The sequence below is a fragment of the Myotis nattereri genome (genome assembly GCF_964212035.1).
Source record: "Myotis nattereri genome assembly, chromosome: 3".
Classification (NCBI taxonomy): Eukaryota; Metazoa; Chordata; class Mammalia; order Chiroptera; family Vespertilionidae; genus Myotis; species Myotis nattereri.
In genome coordinates, this window is record NC_138077.1 from 119,209,029 (window position 1) to 119,225,686 (window position 16,658).

The 16,658-nt window shown below is 39.1% G+C and overlaps 1 protein-coding gene across 1 annotated transcript in view; it reads left to right on the forward strand.

The window, feature by feature from the left end:
- SLC5A7 (solute carrier family 5 member 7) overlaps positions 1 to 3,656 on the forward strand; it is a gene marked incomplete at both ends in the record, with an annotated part of 42,955 nt that extends 39,299 nt beyond the window's left edge. The window contains 2 exons of the mRNA XM_081087333.1: positions 612 to 829; positions 3,027 to 3,656. Coding sequence (XP_080943459.1) covers positions 612 to 829; positions 3,027 to 3,656 — 848 coding nt within the window. The remainder of the gene's footprint in view (positions 1 to 611; positions 830 to 3,026) is intronic.
- Positions 3,657 to 16,658: the final 13,002 nt, after the last annotated feature.

The following is a 16,658-nucleotide window of genomic DNA, read 5'->3' on the forward strand; positions in this document are numbered from 1 at the left end:
CTGAGGAAGCTCCAAACCCAAGTTTATATACAGAAAGAGGATGAGTGAGAATAGCCCCTGTATTGTCTTCATCCATTTATGCATTTATACCTGAAGACTAAGGAATGAAACATTGTGTCTGCTCAAATGACTGAAGAAATCATCTATGTTTCAGTTTAATACTTTTTATATGATTCTGTACAATGGAATGCCACAATTTCAGAAGATGTAGGTAGGTAGGTAGGTAGGTAGGTAGGTAGGTAGGTAGGTAGATGATAGATGACAGATAGATGATAGATAGATGATAGATAGATAGATAGATAGATAGATAGATAGATAGATAGATAATAGATAGACAGATAGATAGATGATAGGTATACCTATCACAACCATATTCCATGCTGGTCTTTTGAATAAGACTAAGTATAACCAAAACCCATTAGTATCTAGGACCTAAAGGTAATTTCACTTGACCAGTACATACCTGGTTAGAGTAATTTGAATTTCCACCTAATTAAGCTAATTCATACATTCTGATTTTGTCTTAAAAACTAGCCAGTAAATAGGATGACCCCAGATTGACAAAGAACATAACTTTTGGTTCTCCTTATGCTTTTGTTTCTATTCAATAGACTGGAACCAGACTGCGTATGGGATGCCAGATCCCAAAAGCAATGAAGAAGCAGACATGATTTTACCGATTGTTCTGCAGTATCTCTGCCCTGTGTACATTTCTTTCTTCGGTCTCGGGGCAGTTTCTGCTGCTGTTATGTCATCAGCAGATTCTTCTATCTTGTCAGCAAGTTCAATGTTTGCTCGAAACATCTATCAGCTTTCATTCAGACAAAATGTAAGAGGATGTTTTAAATCTTACATTCTTGTTTTGTTGTTGTCTTTGTTAGTATATTTATTATGTATGTAATATTACACACTTATTAATATTTCTAGGGGCCCGGTGCATGAAATTCGTGCACTGTGGGGGGGGGAGTGTCCCTCAGCCCAGCCTTCCCCCTCTCACATACTGGGAGCCCTCAGGCATTGACCCCCATCACACTCCAATCACAGGATCGGCCCCTTGTCCAGGCCTGACGCCCCTGGGCAGGGGACCCTCATTCCCCCCCATCACTGGTTCTGCCCCCAGCCCAGGCCTGATGCCTCGGCCAGAGGCGTAGACCCCCATCACCCTCCGATCGCCTGATCGGCCCCTTGCCCAGGCCTGACGCCTCTGCCAGAGGTGTCAGGCTTGGACAGGGGACCCCCATCACCCCCCGATCACTGGCTCTGGCCCTCGCCCAGGCCTGAGGCCTCTGGCCCAGGAATCATGCCTGGGCAGGGGACCCCTATCTCCCTCTGATTGCTTGCTCCACCCCCCGCCCAAGCCTGATGCCTCTGACCCAGGCTTCAGGCCTGGGCAAGGGGACCATCATATCCCCCCAATCCCCGGCTCAGCCCCCCGCCCAGGTCTGATGCCTTGGCCAGAGTTGACCCTCATCACCCTCCGATCACCAATCACCGGATCGGCCCCTTGACCAGGCCTGAGGCCTCCGGCAGAGGTGTCAGGCCTGGGCAGGGGACCCCCAGCTCCCCACGGTTGCAGGCTCCGCCCCTGCCCAGGCTTAACGCCTCTGGCCTAGGCGTCCGGCCCGGGCAGTGGGGACCTGCAGTGGCAGTGGGGGGCGCCGCGATCACGAGGGCTCTGCCCCTGCCCCTGCAGGATGCCTCTGGCCTAGGCGTCCGGCTCGGGCAGCGGGGACCCACAGCTGCAGCGGCCCCGCGATTGTGGGCTCCGCTTTAGGCCCAGGCAAGGGACCCCTAGCTCCCATCGCTGGCTCCACCCCTACTTCCTGCTATCACTGGCCAGGGTGGCAAAGGCGCCTGATTCTCCGATCATGGCTGGGGGGCAGGGCAAAGGCGGCCTCAGGGCCGCCTTTGCCCTGCCCCCCAGCTCTTAGCTCCCCCCTGGGTTTCTGATCACTGTCAGTGGCAGGGGGCTTCTTCCTGTTTTCCCTTTTGCCTCCCTGCATTGTGCCTACATATGCAAATTAACCGCCATCTTGTTGGCAGTTAACTGCCAATCTTAGTTGGCAGTTAACTGCCAATCTTAGTTGGCAGTTAATTTGCATATAGCCCTGATTAGCCAATGAAAAGGGTATCGATGTACGCCAATTACCATTTTTCTCTTTTATTAGTGTAGATATATTAAAATTTGACCTTACTTTCCTTAAGCACATAAGGTTAAATAATGATGAGTTTCACTTATGCTATATATAGGTATTTTTAATCCATGTTATCATTCATGTTAATACTAAAGGAATGTTTAGTTACATTGTTACAATTTAAACCCTCCTGTCAACTGAAAGAGTAATGAAACCTAAAATATCTTAGAATAACTTTGAGTTTCATTAAACATGTTAAGAAACTTGAGAACCCTAGTAGAAGTAGAACATGGTAAATTATTTCATGGGGATTTGTGTTAACATCTGTCTTTACTCTTCACTTGACTCCCAAGCCCACCTTTGTCCAAAACTAATCTCCCAATTTGGTTTCTTTACTACGTCTCGTGGCTGTAGAACACCATGCTACTGTGGGCTACTGAGGGCCCCTCAGCCCTTCTCCACCTTCTTCCTTGACTAAGGCTTTGCCTTTCTCTAGATTTTCTAGGTCACTTGTTAACAAAATGTTTCCACTTGTTTTTGAAAGTGTTAGCCTTAAAGATGGTAGGATTTCTATGGAGAGAAGAAGCAAGAATAAACCATGCCTCCTCACTGCCACATAAGAACCATATCTTAATATGTAAAATGAGCAAAGCCCCAAACCCCCACCTTCGTGCTCTTCTTCTATGACAGCAGGTTAGCTCAGCTCATCACCGCCCCTGCACAGCCCTGGAAAGCTGTGGGTGATCTGTCCCTGCATGCTGTACTCAGCAACCTTCCCAAAAGCCAGCTAGATTGCTTGCTTCGTAGGCTGTGTTTTAGGTTGTTTTTCCCATAAGTTGAGCCAATTGAAAGCAAGGAATTCTTTTGACCAGCTGTGGCAATTTCTTGCAGGCATCCGACAGGGAAATCGTGTGGGTGATGCGAATCACAGTGTTTGTGTTTGGAGCGTCTGCAACAGCCATGGCACTGCTCACAAAGACCGTTTACGGGCTCTGGTACCTCAGCTCAGACCTCGTTTACATCATCATCTTCCCGCAGCTCCTCTGCGTGCTCTTCGTCAAGGGAACCAACACGTACGGAGCCGCTGCCGGTTACGTTTCTGGCCTCTTCCTGAGAATAACCGGCGGGGAGCCGTATCTGTACCTGCAGCCCTTGTTCTTTTACCCCGGCTATTACTCTGATAAGAACGGCATATACAATCAGAGGTTCCCCTTTAAAACTCTGGCCATGGTCACCTCATTCTTAACCAACATTGGCATTTCTTATCTAGCCAAATACCTATTTGAAAGCGGGACCTTGCCACCAAAATTAGATGTGTTCGATGCTGTTGTTGCAAGGCACAGTGAAGAAAACATGGATAAGACCATTCTGGTCAAAAATGAAAATATTAAATTAGATGAACTTACACCTGTGAAGCCCCGACAGAGCATAACTCGCAGCTCAACTTTCACCAATAAGGAGGCCTTCCTTCAAATGGATTCCAGTCCCGAGGGGTCTGGGGCTGAGGATAATTTACAATAGCCCATCTAAACAAAACACTGCTTTCTCAGACTTATGTAGCAGGCTAGTGCTGGAGGGATGGTGTGCAGCATGTAAAATATATTTAAAAATAACATCCAGGAAGACAAAAATCCATATGAAAGTGCACCTGTACAAGCGCAGGCCATGCTAGAAGGTGTACCTATGAAAGCATCAGCTTTGTTTCTCATTGCTATTTCTCAGTCCCACTTGGTTTTGTCTCTGGATAGTTTTCCTAAATTTTCAGTAATAAGTAAAGTCCCACTCAAAGAACAGAGGGCCAAATGGAGTATCTTTATTATGAAAAAAATGAAGTAGAAATGAAGGAACAAAGGCAATTAGGTCATTTGATCCAGACCTTGTCTGCTAACACACTGCTGAATGTAATTTAATCACCTCCCAGAAGCTATGAGCATGAGCACTGTTACATCAATGAATGGTGCAACGAATGAGCCAGCTGATTTTCTTGGTGGGTGATGCATCCCTTAACTTGTTTTCTTAACTATAGCACATGTTGAATATGCAATTTGTTTTTCTGTTGGTAGTGGCATGTATTACTCTGAGCATAGGCAAGCAAACACAAAACATTTTACGGTGATTTTTTTCTGTTCAGGGTGATAGGAAAATAGAATCCATTTGCGTGGAGGAGCAGTGGCTTTTTGAGTGTGTCCCCAGCCACTGTATGCGCTGAGGGAGTACCTGGGGCAAGAAAGACATGGGTAGTGGGCAACCTTAAAGCCATAAACACAAAGGTCATTAAGAAGAAGTAACAGGAAAAACAGTAGATTTTTATCTTCATTTTAAGTTTATAAAGTTCTAATTCATGATTAAAGAAGTAATGTCTGGGCTTGGAAGTGAATGTGAGCCACGTGTAAGGTGAGGTAGCTCCATAGCACCAATTAAGGCTAATGAGAGACAAACTGCGAGTCCTGACAGGAGTAAAACTAGAAAAACAAAACCCACCGATTTATTTATTTATTTATTTATTTACTTACTTACTTATTTATTTACTTACTTATTTAAATTTTTATTACACTTTATATTCAACATTATTTTGTATTATTTTCAGGTGTAAAGCATAGTATTTAGACAGTCATATATTTTACAGGATGATCACCCTGATATTTCCGGTACCCACCTGGCACCATCCATAGTTACTACAATATTACTAAATTTATTCCTTATATTGTATTTCACATCCCTCTGACTATTCTGATTACCAATTTGTACTTTTTAATTCATTCAACTTTATTAATGAGGATAATTTATTGCTAAGAGTATGAGAGGTGCTGGGGTTGGTGCTGGGTGAAAGAGGTGAAGGAGTTAAGCAAAAATATCCCAAACAAACTCATAAGACAGACATCAGTATGGTGAATACCAGAAAGGAAAGTGGTAGGGGCTGGTAAAAGAGGGTAACGAAGGGATAAATGGTGATGGAAGGGACTAGAATTTGGGTGGTAAATAAACAATACAATATACAATTAACATATTATATAATTGTACAATTGAAACATATAATTTATTAACCAATGTCACCCAAATAAATTCAATAAAAATACAAGTTAAAAAAACTACTTCATAGCACTTTTTCATATAAGCCAGTCTTAGGCACTGGACAAATCACCACTACAACAAGTATACAGTGAATTTTATAATGCAGAAGAAAGCATAAAGTAAAAACAAGTCCAAAAGGAAAGAAGCATCAATTTTAACATTTGGTGTCTATATAACTTTCATGAGGTGGGTCACTAAATATTATTTCGTTCCTTTTCTAGAGTGAAAAATATGTGTGCTTATATATAATGGTTTGTATCCATTTTAGAATTATAAATGCTTTCCCACCAGTGACATAACAGGGATAATTGAAGCTGTGTGTAACAAAGCAAAGAAAACTGTTGAGCTGAAAAATTACCTGAGCATTTGATCCAATAAAGAAAAGCAGGCTGAATTCTTCAAATGAAAGCACTTTTTCTAAAAGTATTTCCTTTCTGTGATTCTTAGATGAAGTGAGGTTCATTCAGTGTTGGACATTCTGTATAAAAGTGGTGATTGAGAAGCTAGACTTCCTGTTTTTAATTGTACCTGTTCAAAAGCATTAGATACTATATCTCTTTGTTATTAAACATGAGTTAAATTTACAGGGTAATTTTAAAACATAAAATTGAATAATTTTACCTATTGTAATATCCCATATTTTTAATGCTTTAGCAAATCTTCATGGTGAGTATGACATTGCACTCAGAATCTCTACAGAACATCATCTGTACATAAATGAAAAGAGAGTTCTTTCTACTCATTTATTTGCTCAGAATCTGCTCCATGCTCAGTGCCCTCTGGAGAACTTGCAAGGAGCAGTTTGGGAACCACTAAGAGTGGGCGTCCTAAGATTCTCAGACATTGATTGAGAAAAGAGCCAGGGGCAGGAAAAACATTAGAGTAAAACTACACTGATGAGATAACTTGACATGTAAAAGTGATTAATTGATGGGGCTACAGTGTCTGGAAAACATGACACTTCGGATGTGCCATGTTTTCTAGCCTACTACCTGAATTATATTTGTATCCATTCTATCACGACCCACTTTTGTTTCAACCTATTTAGGCTTGTGTATTTACAGAAAATCTTGGTAACAGAGTACAGCATTGTAACAGAGTACAATAGGGGAGTTTACTCTCTTTACAGACATTTTACACTGTTGTCTGGCAATAATTGTTCAAACAATCATGAAATTCAGTGAAAAAGAATAAATATTAAGAGTGAAAATTTATTTCATTTCATTCATTTTGTAGAAATAGAAAGATGAAGGGGAAATAGTTTACCTTATCAAAAATATTAAAAACTAGATAACTCATTTTAGCTACCACATAATGTTCTATTTTATTATACCTACTAGAGGCCCAGTGCATGAATTCATGCACCAGTGGGATCCCTCGGCCTGGCCTGCAGCATAGGGCCGAAACTGGCACTCTGGCATCCCCCGAGTGGTCCTGGATTGCAAGAGGGTGCAGGTCAGGCTGAGGAACCCCACCGGTGCACAATCAGGGCTGGGGAGGGACACAGGAGTTTGGCCAACCAGGGAGGGACCACAGGAGGGCTCCAGGGCATGTCAAGCCCATCTTGCTCAGTCCTGATCAGCCAGACCCCAGCAGCAAGCTAACTTACTGGTTGGAGCATCTGCCCCCTGGTGGTCAGTGTACGTCATAGTGAGCAGTTGAGCAGCCTTAGCATTATCATTAGCATATTACGCTTTGATTGGTTGAATGGCTGACCAGACGACCAGACACTTTTGCATATTAGGCTTTTATTATATAGGATTATTTTCTACCTACTGTCAAATTAGATGATTTTAAAAGCCTAGGTTACTAGAAAATTCACTAATAAATGCTGAGTGAAATAAGCAAGATGATTTTTTAAAGGAACAAAAATAGTAAAAGATCAAGAGGAATGAAATAATAATTATAGAGTCTTTAATTAAGCACCTTCACAAACAAATTTCCCCCAGTTTCCAAGGAAGGAATAAAGTTGTGAAGTGCACAAGACAATGTTTTATGCTCATCACTTGCACTGTGATGAGCATAAAACAGGTATTAGAGACATCATAGGTATTAGAGACATCACAGGTATTAGAGACAGCTTTGTATTCTTCCAGCTTTGCTCAGTGGACATAATTTTCAAAAACCCATTCTCAATAAAAATAAAGCAACAGAAACACTTTAGACACTGGCTATATTAACCTTGAAGCCAATACCTGTATAATAAAGCATTAGAATAAAACATTTTATATTCATACTCTTACACAATAAACATTAGAATATGTTTATGGGTAATTTTAGTTTCTTCACACATGTTTTTCAAAACATCAAACTTGTAGATGCAACACAACTATAGAGTCACCAACAAGCTTTCAAATACCCAGTGTCAAAATCCAATTTCTTTGCTACATTTGTAAGTAATGATTTTTATGTGAATATCGAATGTAAGCTTAAAATAATTTTATCTAATGTAATGGCTATTAGCTTTTTTATTTGGAAATAATAAATTAGCATTGTATCTTAAAGATAAATCAAGACTTTCTCTTTAGTCTTTCAGAACATTTACTGTGATATAATGTATAATTTATTGTAAGTTTGCTACTGAATGAACAGATATATAAAATGTTGCTAAACATATATTTTTGTCTGTCAAAACACATAATAAGAAAATTTGCAACTCTCCATGTAAATGTTTTAAATGTGATGGTTCTATATTAAATTGTGCTCGTGCAATTCAGCATATTCTTGTCCAGGTTTGACTTTTTGGGGCCCTTTCTTCAAACAAATAAAAATGGTGCTTCAAGACAAATATACAATGGGATTGAAATAAACCATCCAACTACTGGAATTTTTGTAAATGCCAAATGGAAATGTTGCACCTGCAGAAGTCTTGGGGAAATATATGATATCATATCTCAAATAAGTGAATTATTTTTATTGGAATAGAAGTACAACCATGATACACAAACCTTTCTTTGAATCAAAGAAGTCAATAGATATAATATATATTCAACTGATATCAAAATCTGATGGTAAAAACCAAATAGCTATCTGATAATTGTTGATATAGGATATACAATCACTAAATGACAAACTGGTTCCCATTATACTTTAAATATGTACTTCATATCTCTTACCAAACTCTCAAGGTGTCTTTAAAAGTGTAATTACACATAACCTCCGGTGAACTGCAGCCTCTTACACCTTAATCATAACCATTTGTGCCTTTGGATGTCTATATGGAGCAGGGATCTAGAGAGAGCTTAAAGATGAATGAAGGAAAGCATAGGTAGTTGTTGCAGGAGACATCACAACCATTGGTCTACCATTGTGGACACACTTATAGAGAACATGCATTTTTGCTTAACCACAAATCTATGATCTAGGGGAAATTATTAGGAGCTAGAAATGAGTGTCTAAAATATGATATTTAAGCCTGTGTTTGCTTTCTTTATTTTACCCAATAGTGTTAAGAGAGTTTAATTTTATCATTAGCATTCTCCTTAGACAGATATTCTGAGAGAGATCCAGGGAGCTACAAGATAATGATAAGTGATTATAGTTTATATTTTTATACAATTACCCAGAAAAGAGCTCCAAATTGTAAAAACAGACATCTCATATTTTTATTTTATTTTTTATTTATTAATGTACTTTTTATTGTTGATAGCATTACAGATATCTCCCATTTCCCCCCCATTTACCCCACTCTTCCCAGCCCCTACCCACTCACCCCATGTCTTCATACCTTATTGCCCATGTCCATGGGCTATGCACATAAATATATAAGTTCTTTGGTTCATCTCTTCTCATCCTCTCAACCCCACATCGAGGTATGTCAGTCTGTTCCATGCCTCCATGCTTCAGATCTCATTTTGTTGGGCAATTCATTTTGTTCATTAAATTTTACAAATAAGTGAGATTATGTAATATTTGTCTTTCTCAGATAGGCTTATTTAACTTAGCATAGTATTTTCCAGATCCATCCATGCTGCCCAAAGAGTAAGAGATCCCTCTTTCTGACAGCTGCAGAGTATTCCATTGTGTAAATGTCACATAGTTTTTTTATCTACTCATCTACTCATGGGCCCTTGGACTGTTTCCAAATTTAGCTATTGTAAATAATGCTGCTATGAATATAGGAGTGCATATATTCTTTCTGATTGGTGTTCTAGGGGTTTTAGAATAGATTTCCAGAAGTGGAATCCCTGGGCCAAATGGGAGTCCATTTTAATTTTTTGAGGAAACTCCATACAGTTTTCCATAGTGGCTGCACCAATCTGCATTCCCACCAGCCATGAACTAGTGTTCCCTTTCCTCCACATCCTCGCCAGCACTTGTTGTTTGTTTATTGTTAAATGATAGCCAATATGACAGGTGTGAAGTGATATCTCATTATGGTTTTAATTTTAATTTCTCTGATGATTAGTGACTTTCAGCATTTTTTCATATGTCTCTTAACCATTTGTATGTCCTCTTTGGAGAAATGTCTATTTCAGTCTTCTGCCCATTTTTTTTCTGATTGTTTATCTTCCTTTTGTTGAGTTGTATGAATACTTTATATTTTTTGGATATTAACTTCTTATAAGATGTATCATTGGCAATTATGTTCTCCCATATGGTAGATTCCCTTTTCATTTTGATGGGTTGTTTGTTTGTTTGTTTGCTGTGCAGAAGCTTTTTAGTTTGATGTAGTTCCATTTGTTTATTTTCTCCCTAGTTTCCTTTGCCCTAGGAGATGTATCCATAAACATATTGCTATGTGAATGTCTGAGATTTTATTGCCTATGTTTTCATCTAAAATTTTTATGGTTTCATGCCTTATATTTAAGTCTTTTATCCATCTTGAATTTATTCTTGTGTATAGTGTAAGTTGGTGGTCTAGTTTCTTCTTTTTGCATGTGTCTGTCTAGTTTTTCTGACACCATTTGTTGAAGAAACTGTCTTTACTTCATTGTATGTTCTTGCCTCTTTTGTCAAATATTAATTGATCATAATGGTGTAGGTCAATTTCTGGGGTCTCTGTTCTGATTCATTGGTCTATATGCCTGATCCTCTGCCAGTGCCAGACTGTCTTGGTTATAATGGCTTTGTAGTATAGTTTGATATCTGGTTTTATAATCCCTCCTACTTCCTTCTTCTTTCTCAAGATTTTTGAAGCTATTTATGATCTTTTATGGTACAATATAAATTTTTGGAGTATTTGTTCTATCTGTGAAGTATTTCATTGGTATTTTAATAGGTATTGCATTGAATCTATAGATTTCTTTGGGTAGTATAGACATTATAATGATGTTCCTTGTATTTCCTCTGGGCTTTTCTTTCTGTTCTCTTTCTAATTAATTTAGCTGTAGGGTTAGATAGTTTATTAGCACTTTTTCTTATTTCTTCAGGTGGATCTGTAGTGCTATGAACTTCCCTCTTAGGACTACTTTCACTGTGTCCCATAGGTTTGAGGTGATTGTATGTTCATTTTCATTTTTTTCCAGAAAGTTTTTAATTACTTGCTTGATCTCATTGGTAACCCATTAATTGTTTAATAACATGCTAGTTAGCCTCCATGCATTTGACGGGTTTTTTTTAATTGTAGTTGATTTCTAACTTCATGTCATTGTGATCTGAGAAGATGCTTGGTATTATATCAATCTTCTTGAATGTGCATAGAAAGAGATAGGGCAAACCCCGCTTTAGGGGGAAGACAATAGAGAACTTTTAATTGCTTTTCCCTGATTTGTAATTTTTCTGTGTTAGGTTAAAATTTTAGAAGTCTAGGGTTAATTTAAAGGTATAAGGTTGCAACCCAAAGAAGTTTAAACAAAGGCTTGTTAGGTTAAGATTAGTACATTTTCTCATGGCCTGTGTAGGGTGAGGGAGAGGGACTGCTGGATTTTTATCATGTGGTCTTGAGGCCTGCGACCTGCCTGACCTTCCTGATAGATTTACAGTAGGTCTCTGTTGGGGACAGCATCCACTCTGACTGGGGGAGGAAGAGAACTGAAAACTGCTGCAGAGTGGGTGTGAGATGGGGTTGTGGTGGTAGGATTTGCTAGATAGGGTAGTAGGCTCTCAACCTGCTGAGATGGAGGAGCCCTAGGCTGGAGGAAGGAGGATAGTCAGAGAGATCAAAAGTGGTAAAGGAGGAGAAAGATTTGAGCCTCTGGGTTTTAGAGTAAAGAAAGGAAAATCTAGGAGGGAGAGTAGCAAAGGACAGAGTAAATGGTTAATGCAGAAAAAGGGGGGAGCTGTCGGCAGAGAGAGGAGTGTGAGATAGTTTATGTTGATTTTTACTTATCTGAACTATGCTAGACTCAAGGCCGCAAGCTGCTACTAAGCACAACAAGTTTTTCTCTGCCATGTTTTGTTCTCTTTAACCCTTCCAATACTAAATTAGACTGATACAATATACTTGAAATTACATAAGGAAGCACCTGTTCTTAGTAATCTAAGAAATACTGCCTGTTTGCTTTATAGCAATCATTAAAGGATTGAGGTTTCTAAGAATAAGAAATTACTGAGTAGAAGGTCTGAGGCATGGTTATGCATTTTTAAAAGACATAGAAAGAAGGTTTAAAGGCTAATTTGAAAGTATGAAATTTATAAAGGTTGTGTATGTAATAAGAAGGAGAAGAGAAATGTTAAAAAGAAATTAATTAAATAATACAGGCCAGTAAGCCAGAAAGAGTAAATAATTTATATTCTGCCTCCCTAAATAGAGGGTAAATAGTTATGCCAAAGTACTTAGGGGGGCTGATAAAATAAATCCAACATTTACTATTTTGTTATAACTCTGGAGAGTCCATGAAAAGGACTGGCAAGGAAAATCAGAAGATCCTAAGGCAGGTCAGTAGCTTTTTCTCCTTATGTAATTCCTCCAAAATTGGAAATACTTAATAAATAGATTATGGCAATACATTTCTTTGCATAAATTCAATAAGACTAGTTTCCAGTAGTGGTTTTATTGACCGAAAACTTTGACTGGAGTATCATGTTTTAAAGAGCCCTGTCTGAGCTCTGAAGACTTGAAGCCAATAAGAGTGCCAAAGAAAAAGCCTGGTATCTTGCTTGGTAGCAGAAAATAGCTGGCGCTGGAGCATCAGGCCCATACCCTACCATCACTGGCGGTTGGTCAGAGTAGAAGGGGAGCAATAAGGGCGCCTCTGTGTCCCTGCAAGAACCCCCATGCACTCTGGGCCACGACGAGTAGGAGGGCTACTGAGATGAGCCTTGAAGCCTAGAGCATGGGCCCAGGCAGAGCCACTGCAGGTGAGGAATTCACCTAACTCAGCAGATACTGCAGGCAGGCCTGATGGCAGCTGGATGGCTTGGCTTCCTGGCCCTATGGGGCACATTAAGATTCAATCATGAAATTCCAGCAAAGGTAGTCAGTTACCATTCTTATTGTGTTTATGCAAACAATCAGGCCAAATTGAATACAGTAAATAAATTAGTATTTATATAAAGACAGAGGGATAATTTTAAGGAGAAAAACTATTTCAATAGAGGTTATTAAAACTGAATTATTTTTTCCCTCCCACCAGACATTTGTTACAGTTTGTCTCTGCCAGGACAAGCCCACCTCCTTCTATGCCCAGGCCTCATCATCCCTCTGACAGACAGCAAGGATCTCTTGGCTCTGAGAAAAACTTCTGACCTGCCTCAGCAGGAAGTAATTACAGAAGAAATCCAACATCCATTTCCCTGAAAGAATTCAGAGCCAGGATCCTTGAGGTAATATATTAGGCAGTTAGACAGACATGAACAGAGCAAGGACGATAGGCCAACTGGCACTGCCAGATGTAACTAAGTCTTTCCACCTCTATGTATGTAAGACAAGGGGACTCCCCAGAAGCAAGAGGGAACTAGGCTGCAGACAAAGCAGCCTGGGAAGCTGCCCTAAAACCAGTGGGGTCTCTACAGATTCTCGTGACTCTTCTAGACCCTGAACTACCCACCTCACCAGCTTACACAGAAATATACCCAATCTAGAAAAGCTGAAATACATAACCAATCTTTACTCAAGTTCTTTCAGGCTTTACAGTCTACCTAGAAAGCAGACCAGAAGCATGTCCGAGATGCTCTGCCTGTATCTGGTTCATCCCTTCCAACCTGGTGACTCTGTTTGGGTAAAGAAATTTGCCACCCAAGGACTGACTCCTACCTGGAAAGGACCACACCCACGGCAGTCAAGGTCGACGGAATCCTGATGTGGCTTCATCACACCCGGCTTAAGACAGCCCAGGCAAAATAGAGAGTCCAGGACTCTTCAGACCCTCTAAAGATTACTCCTGGCCCTCATTCCAGGCCCTTGTCTTATAAACAGGCCCACTGACTTTATTCAGCAAAGAATTAATTCTATCAAGCTTATAGTCCTCAACGGTCAATATAACTCACTCCCCAACAATTACCTAAAAGAGTCAATGATTTGACTCATGTACATAAAACCAGTGGGGGATGTGCTGGGCTGAATATCTGGTGCTTCGGCCAGGCGGGGCACGCTGTACTCTCTGTTCCTAGAGCACATAGATTGGAGAGTAGTCACTGTACTGATACTGTACTGTGTCGGGAACAAATTGTGTAAACAAGGCTTTGTAACTAACTTTGTGGTTTTTGCAAATAAAAACGTTGTAACTCCTGTAGTGAACACTGCAGTTCAGACTCTGCTTTGGCAGGGTGCTGTAACTGTAGTCACTGGCCAGCTTAATAAATTCTCCTAAACCTTGATCTTAGTCCCTGGTGGTCATCTCCACGGGTCGCCCATTACACCATGTCACTCAACCTCTGAGTTCAATTCTCCAAATGAGAATTCTGTTTACCTGTTACTAGACTGAAATTATACAATGCATAAAAGGCTAAATGGCACCAACACACGTAAGTATAAAGATATAGGACTATAAACACAGATTTATAGATTATGACAAAACATATCTAGCTATTTGGGGAAGTCATTTTGACTTTAAATCTTGTCATATTGAACTAGTTTTAAATGCAGATTCCAAACCAGAGAAAAAGGAATCATGTTTTAAAGTAAATTAAGCTGTAGATCATATTTGCTTTATTTGACTTTCCAAGGGCCTAATTTAACACAATTTTGGTGCTGCTCTGAATGCACCCAAATGTATGAACAAAAGCTTAACTGTGAGTGGCTAAGTGTATGGAAAAGTTTGCTCATTATTTATATCAGAGTTTTCATGCAATACCACCTGCCAAGAGTGCTTTGTGCTGAGAGTAAAAAATTGAAAGCATATAGGAGCTTTGTAGGTTTGAAAAGTCAGTAAAATTTTCTTTAGTTGCTTTGTAGATTTCTGATCATTCCATTAAAAAGTGTAACACTTAACTTTTTGGTATGATAGTAAATGGGATTTCTTTTAATCTCTCTTTCTGTAAGTTCACTATTGGTGTATAAAAATGCCATAGATTTCTTGGCATTAATTTTGTATCCTGCTACATTGCTGAATTCATTTGTTAAGTCTAATAATTTTTGATGATGTAGTCTTTAGGGTTTTCTATGTACAGTATTATTGCATCTGTGAATAATGTTTTATTATATTGAGATATGATCCCACTATTCCCATTTTGCTGAGGGTTTTTATCAAGTAAGGGTGTTGGATTTTATCAAATGCTTTTTCTGCATCAATTGATATGACTGTGATTTTTATCTCTCAATTTGTTTATGTGATGTATCATGTTTATTAATTTACCATCACACCAAAAAATATTAAGATACCTAGGAATAAACTTAACTTAGGTGGTAAAAGACCTCTACTCAGAAAACTGCTGAAAAAAAGATAGAGGAAGACATAACCAGATGGAAGAACATGCCTTGTTCATGGATTGATAGAATCCACATCATTAAAATGTCCATACTACCCAAAGCAATCTATAGATTCAATGAACTCCCCACTAAAATACCAACAGCATATTTCACAGACCTAGAACAAACTCTCCAAAAATTCATCTGGAATAAAAAACAAACAAACAAACAAAAAAAAAACCCGAATAGCTGCATCAATACTGAGATAAAAGAACAAAGTAGGAGGGATCTCAACACCAGATATCAAGATGTATTACAAAGCCACTGTTCTCAAAACTGCCTGGTACTGGCACGAGAACAGACATACAGATCAATGGAATAGAATAGAGAACCCAGAAATTGACTCAAATCACTATCCGCAATTAATATTTGCCAAAGGAAGCAAGAACATACAATGGAGTCAAGACAGTCTCTTCAATAAATGGTGTTGGGAAAATTGGACAGATACATGCAAAAAGAAAAAAAAAAAAAAGGAAAAGAAAAGAAAAGAAACTAAACCACCAACTTACACCATACACAAAATTAAACTCAAAATGTGTAAAGAAAGGATTTAAACATAAGAAGAGAAACCATAATATTAGAGGAATCCATAGGCAGGAAAATTTCAGACATATGCAGAAGCAATATCTTCACTGATACTGCTCCTAGGGCAATGGAAACTAAAGAGAAAATAAACAAATGGGACTACATCAAAATAAAAAGCTTCTTCACAGCAAAAGAAACTATCAACAAAACAACAAGAAAGCCCACTGCATGGGAGAACATATTTGAGAATGTTATCACCAATAGGGGTTTAATCTTCAACATTGACAGAGAACTCATACAACTTAACAAAAGATATACAACCCAATCAAAAAATGGGCAATGGATTTAAATAGATACTTTTTGAAAGAGGACATATGGAAGGCCAAGAGACATATGAAAACATGCTCAAAGTCACTAATCATCCGAGAGATGCAAATCAAAATGACAATGCAGTACCATCTCACACTTGTCAGAATGGCTATCATCAACAATCAACAAATGACAAGTGCTGGTAAGCATGTGGAGAAAAAGGAACCCTCTTGCACTGTTGCTGGAAGTGCAGACTGGTGCAGCCACTGTGGAGAACAGTATGGAATTTCCTCAAAAAACTAAAAAATGGTACTCCCATTTGACCCAGTGATCCCACGTCTAGGAATATATCCCAAGAAACTAGAAGCACCAATTTAGAAAGGATATATGCACCCTTATGTTCATAGCAACACAATTTATAATAGCTAAGATTTAGAAACAGCCTGAGTGCCCATCAGCAGGTGATTGAATTAAAAATGGTGGTACATCTACACAATGGAATACTATGCTGCTGTAAAAAAAGAAGGAATTCTTACCATTTGCAACAGCATGGATGGAACTGAAGAGCATTATGCTAAGCGAAATAAGTCAGTCAGAGAAAGATAAATATCACATGATCTCACTCATTTGTAGAATTTAATGAACAACATAAACTGATGATAAAAAACAGATCCAGAGATAGAGAAGCATCGATCAGACCATTAAACCTCAGAGGGAAGGTAGAGGAGAGTGGAGTAAAGGGGAGAGATCAACCAAAGGACTTGTATGCATGCATATGAGCCTAACCAATGGACACAGACACCATGGGGTGAGGGTATGAGTGGAGG